General features: G+C 37.6%; 1 protein-coding gene across 10 annotated transcripts in view; it reads right to left on the minus strand.

Moving 5' to 3' along the window:
• The window catches only part of supt20 (SPT20 homolog, SAGA complex component), a 62961-nt gene extending 42743 nt beyond the window's left edge, over window positions 1–20218 (minus strand). For 7 of the 10 annotated variants that reach the window (XM_060826154.1, XM_060826158.1, XM_060826157.1 and 4 more), the window contains exons 1-12: window positions 20049–20167; window positions 12404–12439; window positions 12229–12287; window positions 12068–12134; window positions 10467–10593; window positions 10129–10232; window positions 7923–8039; window positions 5614–5667; window positions 5193–5332; window positions 4617–4773; window positions 4461–4517; window positions 2425–2496 (exon numbers count right to left, since the gene is read on the minus strand). In XM_060826154.1, coding sequence (XP_060682137.1) covers window positions 2425–2496; window positions 4461–4517; window positions 4617–4773; window positions 5193–5332; window positions 5614–5667; window positions 7923–8039; window positions 10129–10232; window positions 10467–10593; window positions 12068–12134; window positions 12229–12287; window positions 12404–12439; window positions 20049–20063 — 1005 coding nt within the window. In that variant the 5' untranslated portion in view covers window positions 20064–20167. The other 3 variants (XM_060826152.1, XM_060826151.1, XM_060826153.1) reach the window with 3 other exon arrangements.
• Window positions 20219–21475: the final 1257 nt, after the last annotated feature.

Below are 21475 nucleotides of genomic sequence, written 5' to 3' on the forward strand. Positions count from 1 at the left end.
AAAACGCCCACTCTATCTACTTTGTCAATCCTCTTTGACTAGTATAGGCCTAACCAACTCAGTCTCTCTTCGCAAAACAAGTCTCGCTGGAATTAAACTAGTGAACCTTCTCTGAACAGCAATTACATTCTTCCTTTAGTAAGGCAACGAAAACTGTATGCAGTACTCCAGATGACATCTCACTAATGCCTTGTACAGTTGGAACAAATCTTCCCTACTTTTATACTCCATTCCTTCAGCAATAAATGACAAAAATTTATTTGCCCTCCATACTTCCTGCTGTACCTGCACACTAGATTTCTGTGACTCATGCATGAGAACACCTAGATCTCGCTGTACTAAAACATTTTGCAGTTTTTCTCCATTTTGATAACTTGCCTTTTTATTCTTCCAACCAAAATGAATAAGGACAAAAAAAACTACAGCACAGGTACAGGCCCTTTGGCCCTCCAAGGCTGCACCAATCCAGATCCTCTGTCTAAATCTGTTACCTATTTTCTAAGGATCTGTATCACTCTGCTCCCTGCCCATTCATATATCAGTCTAGATACAATGACGCTATTGTGCCTGCATCTATTACCTCTGCTGGCAACAGGTTCTGGGTGCCCACCACCCTCTGCATAAAGGACTTTCCATGCATATCTCCCTTAAACTTTTCCCTTCACACCTTGAACTCGTGACCAGTAGTAATTGAGTCCCCCACTGTGGGGAGAAAGCTTCTTGCTAACCATTCTGTCAATAGCCCTCATGATTTTGTAGACCTCAATCAGGTACAGCCTCAACCTCCGTCTTTCTAATGAAAATAATCCTAATCTACTCAACCTCTCTTCATAGCTAGCGCCTTCCATACCAGGCAACACTTTGGTGTAAAAAAAACTGTTTCTGCCTGGTTTCAAATCGGGGACCTTTCGAATGTTAGGTGAACATGACAACCACTATATTCCCTAACCTTGATAATCTCACACTTATTCAAGTTAAACTCCATTTGCCAAATTTTGTCCTATTTGCTGAACCTACCCATATTCATTTGTAACTTTATTATCTTTTCATTTCAACTTACTTTTCCACCTATTTTAGCATCATCTGCAAATTTGACAATAGTACATTCTATCCTTACATCCAAGTCAAAACTGTACACAATGGTCCTGGTGTGATCTCATCAAGGCCCTGACTGAATTCTTATCTATCACTTGCATCTAAAAAAAGCCACGTAGCTCCACAAGCATAGAGAAAGCCAACTAATGTAATCAATGTAAACTAATATAATCAATGAATAAATGTATTAACAAATCAAGCGAATTCATTACTCAGTCAACAAATTATCAAGCTTAAACAATTATGTAACACCTTCTGAACTGAACACTGTCAAATTAAATCCAAAACAAGTATTTTTTTCAGCAAATTTATCCGAATAGTGAGAATAAAGCTCCACATTGTCAGAATCCTTTAAACTCCAAATTGTTGCTACTCCATCAGAAATATAGCAATAAGTAGTGTTCATTCTTGCACATCCTCTTTAAAAATGGCAGTTTACAACTTTTTATGGACAGAATATAGCTACCAGCATTTGAAACACAGACTTTACTGAACAAGGTCACTTAGCCTCTGTTGACCATCACACTTCTTTACCACAACACACCTTACCAAATATGATTAGATTCCCTACAGCGTGGAAACAGGCCCTTCGGCCCGACAAGTCCATACCGACCCTCCGAAGAGTAACCCACCCTAACTAATGCACCTAACACTACGGGCAATTTAGCATGGCCAATTCATCTAACCTGCACATCTTTGGACTGTGGGAGGAAACCAGAGCACCTGGAGGAAACCCATGCAGACACGGGGAGAATGTGCAAACTCCACACAGACAGTTGCCCGAGGCAGGAATTGAACCTGAGACCCGGGTGCTGTGAGGCAGCAGTGTTAACCACTGAGTCACCGATAATGCTACAAAAGTTGAGGCAACAGTCATCTTACAAAACGAATACATTTCTTTCCAGCTAATTCTTATATTAAAACAATCAAACTTAAAACAGTTGTCCAACACAGCAGTTTGAAAAAATTACAACTGAAATCATTAGCTTTCGTAAGATGGTCAAATTATCTTTGTTAGTAACCAAAGCCATAACCAAATAAAATGTCTCGAACTTCACATATAAAGATGCTTGTAACCAGCTCTCCATCGTTCTACAAGTATATGTACTTCAAATTTGAAATTTTATTTTTGTAATAAATATTACTTTATGAATAAAATAATTCCAAATATTTTCACTTTCAAAACATCCTTACAACTGAATTAGAAATAGGTATTTCTATTTTGTCCCACATTCCCAATGTATAAATCATTGCAATTGGAAGAACTGCCACTGGAAGTTCTATTAGTGTGAGAACAGGTTCCACATGCGAAAGAATAGAGGTACATACATGGATTGGCCAGACAGCTGTTTGCGAGTCATCAGATTTGCTAGCTTTTTCCACTTTTGCATACTTTTCCACCTAAAGCAAAGGCAAAATTTGTAACCAAAATTAGTTGAAAGAAAACAGAACAGCTGTAAGAAACCACTGCATTAATCACTTTCCTGCTGCTAAAAATGCAAAAATTCATTCAAAAGCTATAGTTAGAGCTGATAAACTACTCAAATAGGACCATCAAACTGGATGCAAGTAACTGACAGTGGCTCAATTTCCCAGCTGTCTATTTGAAGACTGGCTTTGTGGAGTGCAAACACACAAAAAGGCTGAAATCGTCTGAAAATTGCAAAACTGAACAAAAAAAATCATATCAATTAGTATACCATACATCAACAAGGGACTCAAATTAAAGATTCCGTTGTCTGACTCAGGTAATTTGTTGCATGGATTAGATTGCAAAAATTCAATTTTACAGTCTTCAGGTATAAAATTTGCTGTACTCAACTACCTGACTTTTGCAGAGTTTAGATTTTAATATTCAACAACAGCAAAGTTGGGGAGAAAATTGACTCTGAAGCAAACAACATAAGATAGTGAGGAGTTGCAGGGAGGAAATGATGCAATGGTAATCTCACCAAACTAGTCATGCAGAACCAGTTGAATATTTTAGGGACATGTTTAAATTCCACCATGGCACATGGTGAAGTTTGAATTCAATAAAATCTTCAGCAACTATGTAGCCACTGTCGATTGTCATATAAACTCATCTTACAGCAAAGCATTTGACTCTTAACTGCCCTCTGGGAAATTAGGGATGGACCATAAAACCCATGAGAACTATTTGCTAGGTATCAGGAAGTACTGACTATATGGGCTTTCTTGTTTGTAGATGAACTTTTTGGAACTGGGAATAATTACTAAAATAAATCTTAAATGTCTTCACAGCACACTTTTAGCTAATCATGTGTAATGGCTTCTAAAATGGCTCTTCTCTGTTTTGGATATTAGTTTCAACACGTCAAACAACAAGTACTGGTTTGTTCTTGGCTGGTGTCACAGAATTCCACAAATAGTAGAGGTGTTCATTTTTGGCCTGAGAAATTAGTTAGTGCCATCTGGCCATTATAACTGAGAGTGTTGCAATTGGTAACGACTGTACTTATCTTTGTTTGTACTTCTACTGTAACCATATTATTAGAGATGTAAACACTTGGTCAATTTAATAATATAAGCTTGATCAGTAACCTCTTTTCACAACTTTAGACATCCATGCATGTTTTCAAGACAGAACTTGCTGCAATAAAATACTCCCCAGTAGAGAAGTGCTACCAACTCTTGAAAAAGCTCAGATAGAGTTTTTGGATGAAAAAGCAACACAGCCCACCCAATGAGCTCTATTACACTGTGATCTTATGACAAGTACAATAAATTACATCTTTTTATCTTGCATATTATGTACAAACCTCAAATTACCAGCGACAAAAATTGATAATGGCATTGTGCCATCAAAAAGGCATCTCAAACCGTACGAATCTCAGATATAATAGTGGATATCCTTAACAAATGAAATTAAAACTCGAGAACAGAATAGATCCAACAATTACAAAGGCAATAGGTGGAATTAGAGTCAGAATAAATAATACATCAGGAAAGAGATAGGATACAGAAAGAAAATATCTATATATACATATTTAGATACTCCAGTTTCATTGTTTTCTTTAGAGCTCCAGTGTTGGATAATATATCAGGACACATTAAAGGAGTCTTTAGAACTTGAATTTCCAACCTTAAAATGGTTATAGAGAGTTGCAACACCAGCAATTTAAATGGTACATAATGCTGAGAGCTTTCTTCTGTTTTGTCAAAGCTAATGGTAAGTTGTCTGGCAACCTGTAGTGAAGTAGAAATCATGTAGTTCTTTACCACAAGATGCTGTTTTATTTGATTTTTGTTTACACACTATTAATAGCATTTGAAATGTACCTTCACTCACTAATTTTTAGGGAATCACTGCACAATATTTTCAATTCCAAAGGAAGTATACTTACATCAATTTCAGATGGGACTGTGAGCTGGCATGGATTTTGTTTCCACATGTCAACACACTTCAAAAAAAGGGAAAATAGTTCTTATCAGAAATGTGTGTAACAGAAAATAATAAATGAACACAAACATTTATTATGAAAAATAAAAAAGAAACATACACTTCCAGCTTTTGAAATTTTAAGGTCAATGTGTGGTGCTGGCTTTCTTTCTTTTCTTCTTTGTAGATAATCAAACAGTTTAAGATGAGGTGGTGGTGTGAATTGGGCTATTTCCTGCTGTCTGTTCAGTGCTGGCCGAGAATACCGCTTCATACACCTAATGAAAGTAGCCACAGTTGACACTCTTAATGATCTAAATTAACAACCAGTGAAGAGTTTAACAACAAATCATAGTATGCTACATATGCGAGCTGAATTTAGATTTTTGCACAGTAAGTTACTTCTTGTCAGTTTGCGCAAATTATCAGTGACAATGAGTCTTACTGTCTAGATACAAACAGCCAGTTTTACTGGGTCAATTGTTGCAGCAACTGGTTGTCGATAATTAAAAAAAATACGTTTGTCTTTATTTAAAATGTTAAATAAATCTCTAGTCCAAGTAGAATTTCAAATAGTGCTGAGTTTCAAAGAACATTTTCAGAGTCATATTGATTTAAATAGGAGTAAAAAAGAGGTTTTGAAGGCTGCAGCATATTAAAACAAAATTTTACTACATAATATTTATCTAACACCCACCTTTTCATTGGCCTAGTATTCATCTTTTGCTTATTGTAGAGAAGTCTGTTGGTTGTGCATGTTACAGTGAAGGAAGGATCTAAGCAAAGAGGCTCTGATGTATGGAGCACCAGTTGGCTTTCAAGGACAAGTTTATCATCCTGCATCATGAGAAAGATCAATTTCAAATAGCACAGCTGTACCTGTACTGATTTTAGCTTAAACATTACTGAAAATTTAATTAGTCAATTAGATGTAAAGTGGCTAAAATGAACAAGTGCACCTTTTTTTTTACCTGAATGAAGTCCTAGAAACTGCATTGAGATTTTGTTTCATAGCATTCAGCCATGATAATTATTTACAAAAGATTACAAAATTAATATTTCCAATAAATATACTTACTATGATTGAGAAACTTTGAGTTAGATTCTGCGCAATTTACCTGTGTCCATTTGTGGTTGTCACTTGTTATGGCATGTACATCACAAATCAATGTCTGCAGAAAAAAATCATGAAGATTGATATAGTAAAATGCACACATTAAAAAGTTATACAAGTTCAAGATGGGCATCTGGCAGGCAAAGCTGAACATTATATTAAAACTAACACAAAAGCATGATAAACACTAACTGACAATAACCTTATACAAGTAACTTACATACCAAAACAAGCATTTTAACTTACAGTTAGGCTACAAAAGAAGTCATAAATTGTCATTATCTTATTTCTATTTGAGAACTGTTTTCATTTGAACAACAAACTCACAATAAATGACTTCATCTGACTGCAATGACCTAACAATAATGTTACATGTTCTGGCATGCTGACACAGCATAAGCAGAAGAACTGGATGAAATACTTTGTAAAATTAATTCTTGGGATGTGGTTCTATTGCCTATCTCCGGTTGGCCTGGAGAAAGTGGTGTTGAACTGCATTCTCCGCTACTGCAGTCCATTTGGTGGGGGAGGCAGCGACGGTGGCTTGGAGAGGCATTTCTAGCTGGTGGTATTCCCACGTATTTGCTGTCATTTTTCTAGATGATGGTGGTTGAGAGTTTGGAATGTGCTGTCTCAGGAGCCTTCAGCAACATCTGAGACTGGAAAGTTTGAGTTATAGAGGCTGGATAGGTTGGGACACTTTTTCACCGGAGCATAGGAGGATGAGGTGTGATCTTATAGAGGTTTATAAAATTATGAAGTACATAGATAAGGTGAATAGCCAAGATCTTTTCCCTAAGGCGGGGAATCCAAAACTAGAGGGTATAGGTTTGAAGTGGGAAGACATAGATTTAAAAGGGATCGGAGGGGCAAAATTTTGATACAGAGGGTGGTTCGTATGTGGAATGAGCTGCCAGAAGAATTGGTAGAGGTGAGGACAATTACAACATTTAAAAGACATTTGGAAAGGTACATAGATAGGAAAGGTTTAGAAGGATATGGGCCGAATGCAGACAAATGGGACTAGTTCTGTTTAGGAGTCTTGGTCGGCATGGATGTGTTAGGTTGCAGGGTCTGTTTCCATGTGACTCAATAACTCTGCTGAAATATAGTGCAAATCCATACTGCAGATTTTGCTATAATCTTCAATTAATGCTACTTAAGAACTATTTGAAAACTCATAGGGCAGAATATAAACTACCACAGCTTATCTTCTCATGATTAAGTAATAATAAGGTTCAATAACTGGCCATAGCTTTCTGGGATCTAGAGACTAATGAGGGGAAAAACAACGGAAAAATAATTTTTGGATTATCCTATGCAGTAAAGTAAAATATCATCCTTAGTTCTACTCTGAAATAGCTCCTGTAGATTGTTATGAAGGTGTAGAGGTGTACTGTACTTTTTGGAGAGTTGAAAAGCTAGCAGAACTACCTAACACAGTAAAGTATTCTGAACAAGGTAATAATGTAACATTTGGTTAAACAGCTATAGTAGCTGGGTTGCCTGGATACAAAAAAGAAATTCAAATTCAGCTCATCATTTTAAATTATGCTACAAGATACCAAACTCCAATCAAGTTTGAATTTAGTATTTTGACAATATTAAAACTAATGAAACAATTTCATGTTTTATAAATATAAATATCAGATGTTTTGAATAGTTACCCAAAGTGGCAAAGAGAACTGCCAAAAGGCCAACAGACGTAAGCTGCTAGTAAGAACTCTCTGGGAGATACCTGTCTAGAAAAGGAGTTTGCACAGAAAAAAAAACATCAACACTGACCTGGAGATAAAATCTACAGAGGACGTTACAAAGAGAAAACCAGCTAGCTGGTTTTGAAATTTGAATTGGTTGCAGATCTTAATTGGGGGTTTTATCGGACCAGTACTAAAGAGGGGGAGATAAAAGATAGGCTTAGAGAAAGGAGCTGTAAATATTGTTAGTTAATATTTGCTTGTTAGACTTAAAGAATAAAGTTCTTAAATTTTTTTGGACTTTAAATAGTGACTTTGGGATAGTTCTTTGCTTCTTGAATTTTTACAGATTAAAGCGCTGGGTGAATCTTTTCTGTGTTGCTCGCTTAAACTAGCAGAGGGGTTTACCCTGAGTCATAACAATACTGTCAGTGGTTAAGTACATTCCAACACAAAACAAAATACCTACTGCAAAGACAGTCACAAAAAGTGTGGATTTCAGGAACTTTTTGGTAAGACATAATACCAACCTCATTAAAAGTGCTGTGTATGATGTCAGTGTGAGGGTCAAGGGACATTACACGTAATGTAAGACATGTAAGACACAATTCGTTACCTGCATTGTGGGCCGAAGTAATATATGTCGGCTTTGGTACGTCGGTGCTTTCGCATGACCAGATTGCCGATAATCTCGTACTTCAGCTACAACGCATCCACAGTGAAAAATGTTCACCTAAAAGGAAAATAAAACTTTAAATAAAAACGTTCAACATTCATTGAACAAATTAGTGCGAAGTTTATATCAAAAATAATTTTGAAGAAAGTCTGATCAAATGACTCGATGAAGTCAATGCATGGGCTTTGTATTAGAAATAATGGCAATGCTATTGGAACACATCATTATCAACAGTAAGTCAGACAACATTTTCTAGCAACTGTGTATGCACAAACATAGAAAACAGGAAGTCGCTCTCTGTACTGACTAGCTCCATTTGAAGCTTCACTTTTACATTATCATGCCAAGAGACACAATGTTCATAAACATGACATGATGGAAAATATTAACACAATCAATATCCACTTAACAGGCCAGAAAAGATTAGGATCGTCCAAAAAGTGAATTTTTAAATGATGTGATTAGTCTTAATGACTTCCATGCAACCTTTTTGGAACTGAACATTTTCTTATAAATTAGATTTGAAAACCAAAATGTAATTTTTTTTCTTGGTCTCATCTCTCCCTCAAACACATTTTTAAAAATACTCTTTAGGTTGTTATCGTCACTGAATCAACAATTATAACTATCAGATCCTGGTTCACACACCGTGTCAACTCTGATCACAAAGGCCACAGATTATCACACAAGGGCAGCATGCTATTTTGGATTTTTAATAATGATTGGCTCCAACATAAAAGCCCATAAAAAAATCTGTGGGAATATATAAGGGCAAGAAGTGTCCAGAACCATCTGCCAATCACGGACCACAAAATCCATATCTTCAAGGCATTCCAATTTCTTATCTAGCAGTGGAATCAATGATGCACAGTCAAAGGAAAAGTCCTTTGTCATTCAAAATTATGCCATGAAAGGGCAGATAAAATAACCAGCATAGCAGCAATGTTCTCTGAACTCAGGAACTACCTTTGTATTCAAGATGCAAGTTAGGTTTTCAAGGACAAATTTTTATTTTAAGCTAAACACTTATGTATATTGGTGTAGAATTTGCCATATTACCAGATTAATTTCTGAAAGGACTACCAGAATAACTTGCTCAACCAACTTGGCATCTAACCTTTTCATGCTATTGAAGAATTATCATTAATTGTCGGATTTCTTCCACATCCAGTCCAGCTTAAGCTCTGATCAGCTGCTCAGAATGTGGTTTTGACTTTGTATTTAACTGCCGCATATGCACTCACCCTTGTCCCACTACAATGAACTCTCAGGTGCCAGCAGCCAGCCTGCTAACCTGCCCGCCAATGGGTCATAGTTCAGGTTCCCAGGGTTTATCTGCCAATTTTGCTTTGGTGAGAGATCAACACTCATCTCAAATTCAACATTGCATACCTCCTCATTACTGGAGTTCAGTACTGGAAATGTCCACAGCTGGTTACTGGAGAGCTGCCACTCTTTGACATAGGTTTTCCCACTCTGAACTTCTTCCATCCACAACTTATCCTCCCAAGTTGAGGATAGGGAGAAGGGGCAGATTCTCTGGCCTGTGTTACCTCATGGACTGGGTTTGTCTCAAAGAAGCAGAACTCAAAATTATAACCTCCTAATTACCCTTCACTGTAAGGTCTTTTTTGCCATTAGGAAGAACTATTTTGGGACCAACTATAGTTTTATGTTTGGGATTATTGCAGCTCTGGGATGGCATATACGATAGTGAATCAGATATAAATTGGTTGGATTGCCCAGAAGGCTTTGTTCAAAGGTCGCCATGACATGGAGGTGCCGGTGTTGGACTGGGGTGGACAAAGTTAAAAAATCATACAACATCAGGTTATAGTCAAACAGCTTTACTTGAAAACACTAGTTTTCGGAACACCACTCCTTCATTGGTTGGTTGAGGAACGGCGCTCTGAAAGCTAGTGCTTCCAAATAAACCTGTTGGACTTTCGTCTGGTGTTGTGTGATGCTTAACTTTGTTCAAAGATGTCACCCAAAACCTAAGTGATACAGGCAGAAGATCTACCCCACAAAACACACTTTCATCGGCCTAACAGGGAACTTTCTAACACCCGTCCCCAAAGCACTGCCTTGGAATTATTCGGATTCATTTGCTTCCATTGTTTCTTTTGTACATGTTTTATCTCACCTGAGATTTTTCCAAAAGGTCTACAAGAATTGGTGGCAGTTCCTCTGCATCCAAGTATTCTAGTAACTCTCCCTCCTCATAAGGCAAACGGATTGTTTCCGAATCTGGAGTTAGAAATGATTTTAAAATAAATTTCAATGTAAAAATATGCAGCTCAGGACATCTTTCTTTACACATACAGGCAATGGATATTCTCCAACAACTGCATCTGAATTTTTTTCTACATCTGCAAGAAAACGGACAAAAGGCAGTGACTACAATACTGAAGACACAAAAAATTTAGCAAGGATATTTATAAAGCTCACAATTAATAATTTACAAAAATCAAACAATCATACCTGATCCATTTTTCCCTCTGAGCATGAGGGAATAGCCTTCATTCCCCGGATATAGATTTATTACAAGGCATGACACCCTTTCTTGCATAACCAGTTTTTCCAACAGGTTAACATTTCGTCTTAATTTCTGGGAATTAATCAGAAATATACTTTTTAAAAATATATCAAATCCTGTTCAAAAGCAATTAACTGGATATGACAACATACATTGTGGCATTAATACACTCTCCACAAAAGTGATGCAGCTATCTATAAATAGTGAACTGACATACTCTCCTATATTGGCATTAAAATGCATAAAGGTAACAAATACCACCAGAAGAATGCTTACAACTATGATATGACTCAACCATTTTTTTCCCCTTCTCACAAATTGTCTCTATCAATTCTTCTCTCCTGTTGACTTTTTGCAAAGACTTGTTTCAACAATCACTGACACTTGTCAATATTTTTATGACAGCCTTGACAACAATCCTGGTCAATTACTTCATAGCAGATGTACACCTTGAATTAGTCTATCCTCTCTGATTCAAAGACCTGCTCCAGAGATGCGTAATCACACCTCTGAACAGACTGATTAAAATAATCCCCTCCACCTCTGTCCCGCAAAACATATCAACTTCAGTTTTGACATTTGCAATTACTCTCACCTTAGTAACATTTTGAGGAGAGAATTCTGCATTTCTTTATTCTTTAAGAAACCCTTCTTGACATGACCTCTGAAAAACCTTGCTCTAAAGTTGTGCTCCTTTAGTCTGGTTTCCTCTACCAGAAAAAAACTGCTTCTCTACTCATTCTATCTAGTCATTTAATCATCTGAAACACCTCAATTTGATGAACTCTTAATCTTTTAAACTAAAGGGATTACAAAATTAGTTCATTCAACCTACACTTACACAACACTAGGAGAAAATGAGGACTGCAGCTGTTTGAGATCGGAATCGAAAAGCATGGCACTGGAAAAGCACAGCATCCAACTCACATTTCTAACCACAGCAGGATACAATCCTTGCTTCAAACTTTATGTACTCCATGCAAAGGCCCCCAAATAAAATCAGCAGGATTTCCACTCCTGATTCTTAACTTTTCTGATCCAAAGTATTTTGACAATTGTAGAATCCAAACAGTTGAAGTCAACCAACTCAGGACAGATAAAGAGTTGAGTTTGGAATAGTTTAAATTGGTGTGGCTTCATTTATTGAGAGCATTCACTCACAAAACTACTTCATCTGATCACAAAGCCGATTAAGAGGATGCCTATCACACGACCAATTACTGAAGAAAGAAGCAATGTTTTCAGAATTCAAACTTTTTTTTAAAAAGGTCCCAATATGAGTTTAGCCATTTCTAAAACAGAGTTGTATTTTGAATTTTATATTTGGAAAGCCAGACCAGTGTAACCATTAAGAATGCCAAGCAAAAAGAGAAGGCAGACTTAATATTCATTTCTTCTACTTTCACATACTTAATTTTTATATCTAATTAACAATAAGGTATGAATTTGAATTCTTAAAGGTTTTAAAAACGTTTTCATAAAAACTTCCAGCAAACTATAACAGGCTTATAGAGGAATGACAGAGGAGTGAATGAAATGGGCATACCTTCAACTCTGGTTCTTTTTCACATTCTTCCATATACAGGTCATACAATTTCTGATGGACTGATTTCCTAAGGTAAGAAGTTTTAAAATTGAATGTTTTTAAACTTTTATTCATCAACAAAACATATTAAACTCTAAAATATTTTAATTACAGAACGCCACCTTCCACTAGATGAATGCCTTCTTTTTGGAGGTCGTTGTCTGGCACACCCAATAATGTACTACAAAATAAAATAAATCATTATAGATATACACTGAAAAACTGAGTAACAGGTGTAATAAGAGTTGCAGTGCAATGCTACACAGCAAGACAGATGAATTGTCATAGTTAACTCACCTCTGCACGGTCCAATGCATACTCCAAAGCGTGATACTGCAGATAAACAAACAATTTTACGAAGGAATTCTAGAGATACTAAGCAAATTGAAATCCAGTTTTAGGATTTGTTTTCAGAACATCCATTTAAGCACACGCATACGGTGCCCATCTATGAGCATCCTAATAATGCATGTATTTCAGTGACCTCGAAAAAGCAATCCAAAGAACAGGTTATTTGTACAGCTTACCTAAATATATATTAACTAGGGAGCTAAAATCCACTACTTAATAGCTTTCCTCCCCCAATTTCATACATGTTCTTCTCACTTATGCAGAAAGCACCCACTTTACAAGTGATAAAGGAAATAATTGCTTCAACTCTATTACAAGATTATACTCATATGAATCCAAACAGCATCATTAAAAAGACTATAGATGGCCTAAGTTTCACCAGGAGTTTAACCTAAAATACTACTGTACTTTTCAATAATATTTCAAGTTTTAATATATTGAAAGCATCCATAAAGAAAAGTAATTGTAAAAACATAAGTGTAAGAGAATAAGTGTTCAATTAAAATAATTTATTTTAGCTGCAGGGAAATAAATTACTTGGAATAATTGTGATATTAAATCATATTAATTTTCTATTCCAAATCAGAGCAAGTTTACAGAACCAAAATTTACTTCCTAAATCATGAGAACGAAGTTCACACTAAACTATCACTGAGTCATTAGTTTGTAAACCCAAGCCATCTTCATCAAAACACAATTTAAAACCTAATGTAGAAATAATAAGTATTAAAGAATACAAATGAAAGTGAGCAAATAACATCACAGAAAGAGATGCACAACATAGGTTTTCAAGCATATTATCTGATTACCAGCCAAATAATAGACTAGCTGAAGGTGATATTGCTAAAGTTGACAAATGGTTGGGTCAAAGAGATGGGTTTTAAGGAGACAGTGGTCCTAAAGAAAAGTTCAGATGGTCTGAAATGTTTGGCAGACAGAGGGAAATGTAGGTTGGAAATTATTGGAACAACTGAATGTGATGGCAAAGTGGGAACTGTAAGAAGTCGAAGTGGAGTGTCTTAGCTCTTTTTAATATCCAGGCTGCCGTGTGTGGTGAGGGCTGGAGGTCAAGGAATTATGGTTGCTAATTTTTTACCAGGAAAAACTGCAGCTAGAGCACTTTGCAGCAACAAAGCTGTTGGACAATAAAGAGGCAATGGAGGAAAGTGAAAGCTGCGGTATCAAGCTACTTCTCATATCATGTTTTACAAAGTAAAGCAGGGTGAATATTTGGTATTTAAAAGTGAGAATTGTTTTTGACACATGAACATAAAGGATAGCTACTTAGGAAATGGAACCAAAACTCACTTTAAACATATACAGCCAGCATTAAACATAACTAGATATCCCAACTTTAGGAGGAGTAAGGTCAAACTTGACTTTGCTAATGTAATTTTATGCCTTAGTTTTAAAACCAGTAAAATATCAATACAAGTCTTTCCACACTCTAGGGTAGGACAAGTCCTTTGGTTTCAATTTTTAACATTTTTTTGCATCAAATAGATATGCACTTGGAACTAGTTTAAGGCAGCAAAACTATTTCACAAACAAATCCTACAACCAGCAGATGATACTTTCCTCTTGTCAATCTGCACTAAAACTTATGAAAAATGCAGAGGTGAAAGATTAGTCTAGCTCCCCATGACATGCAATCTCATTTATTTTTAAAAATTATTTAAACTAATCTTCCCACATCGCACTGCCTCCTAGCTAAGTTGCCACTCTGATTCAAAATCAGCACATAACTAAACTTTTGAAACTTAAGACCAGAATTCATTTACATTTTATCTTTTGTGTTGTAACTGGTATTACTCAGTGAAAAATATAGCACAATTCCTGACAACTTCTTAAAATATTAAATTCCTGCTCGAAACTAATTTTAAGTAAATATAACTTTAGTGATCAACAAATGGATGTCAATTGGCTAATATTTTAAACAGGAGTTAGCATGAAATTTCTGAACTATACAAAACTCACCATTGTGAAAGATTCAGGCCTCAGGCAGCAGAACCGAAATCATAAATGCACGCACAAAGTCATGACTCTCCAACAGACAATGAACTCTGTTAAAAGCAGAATGAGTTCATTGCTTTGCAGGATTTTCACACAGTAATTTAATGTAGTGAGGCACCTAAAGTATAAGAAAGATCAATTCTTTATATTCCAAATGGGTGATCTACTAGTTATACTTTCATTTCGAGATTTTAAATAAGTTACATTTGAAGCTGTTAATTTCCGATCCACTTCAGACTCCTTTATATTATTCCACAGGCAACACTTCAGCTAGTATACTGCAGGTGTTCAGTAAAGGCGCCACTATACAATTCTTCTGTTGATTTATCATTCTTGTGCAAAAGCACTTCCTTCACCTTAGCACTTCTCAGTTTTCTGCCACAGCCATTTAGCTATTTACCCAATTATGTCTTTCATCCAATTATAAACAGAAAACCTCAATCTAGATTTGATGCTAGAGTAAATGCCTGTAACATCCACCAAATGTGCTCATCAAGAATTCCTTGTGAAAGTGAAGTTAGTGGGGATGAGGTTAAACTCCAGGAGCTACAAGTGTAACCAAGTTTTTACACAAAGAAAGATCCTAAACCTCATCTAGTTCAGTATCCAATTGTTATTTCAATTAGTTTATGCAAGAAGAATTTCCTGACATTTATCAGTCTGAACCCTTGCCCCACTCTTGGTATTTAGCCCAAGGCAATAGTGCAGCTTGAATTTTTCCATTCTCTATGTTAACTTGGAATTCTATCAGGGCAAAAGTGAGGACTGCAGATGCTGGAAATCAGAGTCTAGATTACAGTGGTGCTGGAAAAGCACAGCAGGTCAGGCAGCATCCAAGGAGCAGGAAAAATCGACATTTCGGGCAAAAGCCCTTCATCAAGAATGAAGCAATATCAGCCAGCTTATAGCTCAGCTGAAAAGCTTGGGGTTCTCCAGTTTCGTTTTCCTAACTTAGAAACTGGCACGAGTGGCCAAATTTTCGTTACCAAGATAGGTAGCTCAAAATGGGAAACCTTATACCACACCTGGATAAAGGGGGATGTGGTGTTGGGAGTTGCAAGGGATGAAGTTGTGCTCATTAATCCCAGAAGCAGAGTGTAAATAACCACAGGGGCCAGGACAAAGGCTGGCTGGATAGAAAAGTACTTTGGTTGACTGGAAGCTCTGTCTCTAACCATCACCTACTCTGCACCACCTACCCACACCATAATGACCCCTCATATCCTCAACGACAATGCATATCCATATCCATCCACATCCCAACTCACCCTGTATCTGCCTATGACCTCAGGAGACATAATGAGTTAGGATAGAGGATTACAGAATTAGAAACAGGGAGTTACAGAGCTCAGCAGCCTAAGGACCCAGAGGTGTGATCACCATTAGTGAAGCACATCTAAACAGGGATGTGCAAAAGACCATTATTAGATGAGTACAGACATCTGAATGCTATGAAAGATTGCAGACATAGAGAGGGATGAGAACATACAGAGATTAGGCTCATAAGGTAAACAGTCTATAAAACTGTGTAGAGAATTGGTGGGGCTTTGTAAGTCCACAGGGCATACAGTTGAATCAAAATTTTTGGTTACAATTTGAAATCTATATAAGAGCGGAATCATAGAGTCATAGAAATGCCTGGCATAGAAATAGACCCTTCAGTCCAATTTGTCCATGCTGACCAGATATCCTAAATAATTCTCATCCCATTTGCCAGCATTTGGCCCATATCCCTCTAAAACCTTCCAATTCATATACCCATCCAATCACTCGCGTTGTACAGAAGTCAAAGCTAAGATTGACTTTTATCTTTATGTAAGATATTCCTGTTAAAGACATTTCACCTTTATTCATTTCTAGCAGGTCTGATGATTGATACAAATGGAAGATACAAATTACATCCATGAGTATGCCAGATTTTGGAATGAGCAGCAGCCTTTCGAAATAGGATTTGGCAGATTTAGAAAGCGAATTAATAAAAATCCTTTAAAAGGGAGAATTTCACCTCTGTTCTAAGTGTAGGCAATTTATAATTGCTAAAAATGGGAATAATTCTGTTAAGAAACTCACAGACTGAACACAAAGTGTCATTAATTCTATGATTTCATATGTACAAAATAGTAGAATACAAGTGTTAATAACTGCCTTCAGCCTACAATTCCCTGGGATTATGCTACTAAACCATTTTCTCATTCCAAGAAGTGTAAGTTACAGAAATTTTTAACGATGTCTCTAAATGGGCAGAAATCTTTGAACTACCCCAACCCCCATAAGTGATTAACGGCTAAGGTACTGTCAAATAGGGCAGATTTGCTTGGTATCTCCCCAAGATTTTTAACTGAAGTGTTTTTACAACAAGAAGCACTTTGAGCTAAAACCTTTTAAAATTCCCTTCTTCTCCTCAGTCTAACTGAATTAGTTTTGAACGAAATTATCAAAATTGTTAGAGATACCTCCCCAATCCAACACCCTCTGGTCCATAACCTCTCTCATCTGGCATCCACAGTACAGTTCCAGTTTTGGTCTACATGAATAAACCAAAGATCTCCAGTTACTGGCAATTCAAAATGCAGACTGGGTGGCTGCTTTGTGTAACACCTACATTTTGTCTGTAAAAATGACTCCAAGCTTCCAGTTGCCTGCCATTTCAAAACACCACCGTGTTTCAATACCATCATTTCTGTCTCAGACCTGCTCAGTACTCCAGTGATGCCCAGCACTGGAAGAACAGCATCTCATTTTCCTCTTGGGTACCTTGCAACCTTCAGAATTCAATTTTGGGTTCAATAATTTTACTGCCTTCCATGTCTTTTAACCACTCCCATGCACCAGGTCCTGTCATGACATGGGTTGCTTTCAGCACAGCTAAACCATTTTCACCTTCTCACTGATTCCATTATCACCAATCTAGCTTTTCTTCTTCCCTGGCTTACTATCAATAATGCCTTTGTCCGCCTAACATCGTTCCCTCTCTGTGGGATCAATCTCCACTTACCTGTTTACTCTTTCTCCCGCACTTTCCCCACCAAAAAACATTTTTCTAGATGCTATCAGTTCTGAAGAAGGGTCACTAGAATTGAAATATTAACTCTGGTTCTCTCTCCCCAGATGCTGCCAGACCTGCTGAATTTCTCCAGTAATTTCTGTTTCTGTTGGTCTATGTAAACTTGCTCTTTCATTCATGAGGTCATGATGTATACACGCATACTTTGCACTAACAGTTATTTTAGTGAAGTACTTTTTCTTCTGTTTGAATAATTCAGATACTATTTGTTGACACTTTGGTTAAAAAAAACTGTGTTGCTCAGCTGAGTAAGGGAGGTATTAAAAAATCTTCTACTTTATTTACTTTACTCTCAATGTCTGTCTGCTTATTTCTGTGTAAATTTATTCTTTTCTTGGTTTTACGGTATATTTATTGTTTCAATTATGATTTACAGCATTAAAATTAATTGAATCTAACAATAAAATATAGAGCTATGAGCATATTGCATAGTACTTTTTAAAAATATTTAAAGACAACATGCTGAAGATGACATGGGAGCTTGTGTAGTTAAGCAACTTCTCTGGTTCTAAGGCTGCCAGGTTACAGAAGTAGCACTTACAAGGCCAGAATTATAATGGTCAGATTGAATGGCAGAGCAAGATGGACTGGTCATATGGTAAGGTCAGATAAAAATATATCTTTTGCTACCAGCTGGTGAAACACCACTTAATTGTGGCACATGCTATGTTATTGCTGAGACAAGATTGCTGATAATATTTCTGTTGCCTTTGGCTTAAAGGAAACTATCAAAGAGAAATCCGATGATTGGTAAACTGTGTCTTAACACATCTATTCCTGAAAGGCGGTTACATAGTTTAACCCCAGACCACAGATCTGCTGGTTGAAGGAGGCATGTCGTTTAGAGCTAACTGCATTTTCTATATTAGAGATTTTCTGTAGCCAGATGCAACACTCACAAAGGTCCCAAGTTCTCAATGAATATGTAGCAGCAAAGACATTACACTTCTGACCAGGTGGGATCAAGAATCTTTATCATTAAAAATGTTGTCAAATTTAAGAGATGCTGAAACAAGCCAGTGAAGTGTATAATCAGTAACTCAAGAGGATAAAAACTAAAGAAAAAGACTATTTCTAGATAAATCAAGAAAACAAGTGTGGAGGTGGGGAAAGAGCTGAAAGCACCATCAAAGGCCACATTTACCTTGTAATCCCATTTCTGGGCAGCTGCAGCCATTGGTGATACTTTCCATACTACAAAATGCTATACATCCCACCCAAAAAGAAAAATCACAAAGCTATCAGAAATAGGTGATAAAGCGATTTTACTCTCTCCATGGAAAATCAGCTAGAATAATCAATAGTTGGAAAGTTGTCTAAGAAAAATTGTAAACCCTATTATCTAATGCATGTGACGATCTTCAAGATATATGTTTTACCATCAGTTAAAAAGAGTAGAAATTTGATAGAGTAAATTATTGGAGTAAATAGATAAATTATGATAAGAGAGATGACAGGTCGAGGATTAGAGGACACAGATGTATGGTTTTGGGCAAGGCATACAAAAGATATGATGAAAAACCCTTTTACACAGCATGTGGTAATTCCTGGAACATTCTGACTATAAGGGTGATGGAGGGGGAGGCAACTGAATTTCAAAAATAAGCTGAATGGGTTACTTGAGCAAAATACTCTTGCAAGGCTATGGGGTTAGAGCAGGGAGATAGGAGTGATTTCATTGATCTGAAAGTCAGAAAATGGGTTGAACGGTTTCCTTATGCACAACAATCACTTTACTCTACATTCACACTGCCACTACTTTACCTGTTCCACTACCTCAAATCTAAGGTACTTGCTTCTTTCACCTACAGCTTCAATACTAACATGGCCTACACATTTTGCATTTGCCTCACAACTAAACACCACTGATATAATTTTAATTTATGCTGCTCTCATCTTCCTAGATTTACTTAGGATAGCTGGTGTGCATGGACAGATTGGACCAAAGGATTTGTTTCCATGCTGTACAGCTCTATGACTCCATAACCTGTCAGTGAAGTGGCTTCTTAAATGATCACCCTCTTTGTCATCCTGAAGATTCCCTAGACAGCAACGTGTGAAGTCTGACATGTCCCTTCAGTATGGACGATCGGATGTGCAGGATACCTGCGTACAACTCGATCCCTTTTTTAACTGACCAAAATTAAACTCCAGCAGCGCTGATATCTGCTGTTCAACTAAATATGACTGGAATGATTTGCCAATTTATCATCAGGTATTGCGTAAAATCTACTAAATGTGTCATTATTATTCAAGTGCAAGCCTTCAGTGGGCTATTCGATTTGGAAGCCTGGATATCCTCCCTCTGGGGGGCGGGGTATGTGCAATAATTGGCTGATTTCCCGACCCCAGCCACCTAACCTCAGACACTGGAGGAGAATCCGATGAGAACAGGCAGGGCAGGGCAGCCCACACCCCCTGCCGGCCCGGCCAGGCCCTGCTCTCACAGTTTAATTAACCGAGAGGAAGGAGAAACCGGCGCAACACCCGCCACAAAACAAAAAGCTGACTTGCCGCTTCCCGTGCCATCGCCGGCCATTTGCAGAAGGATCTCGACCACCCCACCCCTCCCCCCTCACTCGTTTCCGCGTGCTTTTAATATAATGTTTATATATAAAATTTTTGGGCGCCTCTAACCCACCGCTCTCCAGGCGGCCATTTTCCTCCAGTTTACCGAACTTCCGGTCTGGAGCCAGGTGGGCGGGGCTAGGTAGCGGAAACAGCGGGTCAGAGGGCAGGAGAATACTTCAAGGTGCAGCCTAGTGTTCCCTGAACATCTACAAAGGGAAGGTTCAAGCAAAGGGCAGCTTGGAGAAAGGCATGATCAAGCAGTGCTTTTGAATTGCCAAGAATGGATGTTGATCTTTACCTTACCATTGAATTGCCTGATTTTTTTTAAACTAAACCCAGAAACTGCAAATTTTCTGACATTAGCCTATGGGCAGCATCCACATTTAGCATTTATGGTTACGAAAAGCAGCCTATTTAATTGTTTTCCTGCATGGAAAAGACACCATATTGACTCGCAAAAAATGTTGTCGGGTCTTTATGGAGAGAGATTATGTCTTGATAATAGGGCAGCGGATTTGGCAATGAGAGGTTGGAATCATTTGAGAATATGAAAGTGCTCAGTACAGAGATCGAACAAGGAAGCACTAAAATATCCTGATGCTTGAATTTGTGGTGGAGAATGTGGGGCTTAAGTTAACTGAAAGAGATGGAATAGGGAGTTGATTGACTGGTTGAGTTCTCAGCGCTGGCATTGGGGAGGCATAATGGTAAGGTCAAGCGTGTGATGCTGGAAAAACCCAGCAGGTCAGACAGCATCCGAGAAGCAGAAAATCAGCTATTGCCCAAAATGTTGATTTTCCTGCTCCCTGGATGCTGCTTGACTTGCTGTGCTTTTCCAGCACCATACTCTTGACCCTAATCTCCAGCATCTGCAGTACTCACTTTTGCATAATGGTAAAGTTACTTGACTAGTATTTCTGATGAAGAGCTTATGTTTGGAACGTCGACTCTCCTGCTGCTCAGATGCTGCCTGACCAGCTGTGCTTTTCCAACACCACACCTTTTGACCCTAGTAATCCAGAGACACCAATTAATCTCCAGTTAGGGCAGCACAGTCCCAGGTTCGATTCCAGCCTTGGATTACTGTCTGTGTGGAGTTTGCACATTCTCCTCATGTCTGCGTGGGGGTGCTCTGGTTTCCTCCCACTGTTCAAAGATGTGCAGGTCAGGTGAATGGCCATGGTAAATTGCCCATAGTGTTAGGTGCATTAGTCATAGGGAAATGGGTCTGGGTGAGTTACTCTTCGGAGGGTCGGTGTGGACTGGTTGGGCCGAAGGGCCTGTTTCCACACTGTAGGGAACCTAAAAAAAGTCTCACCATAGCAGACGGTGAAATCTGAATTCAGTATTTATTTTTAAAAGTGAGTAAT

The sequence above is a fragment of the Hemiscyllium ocellatum genome, chromosome 6, assembly GCF_020745735.1.
Source record: "Hemiscyllium ocellatum isolate sHemOce1 chromosome 6, sHemOce1.pat.X.cur, whole genome shotgun sequence".
NCBI classification, from domain to species: domain Eukaryota; kingdom Metazoa; phylum Chordata; class Chondrichthyes; order Orectolobiformes; family Hemiscylliidae; genus Hemiscyllium; species Hemiscyllium ocellatum.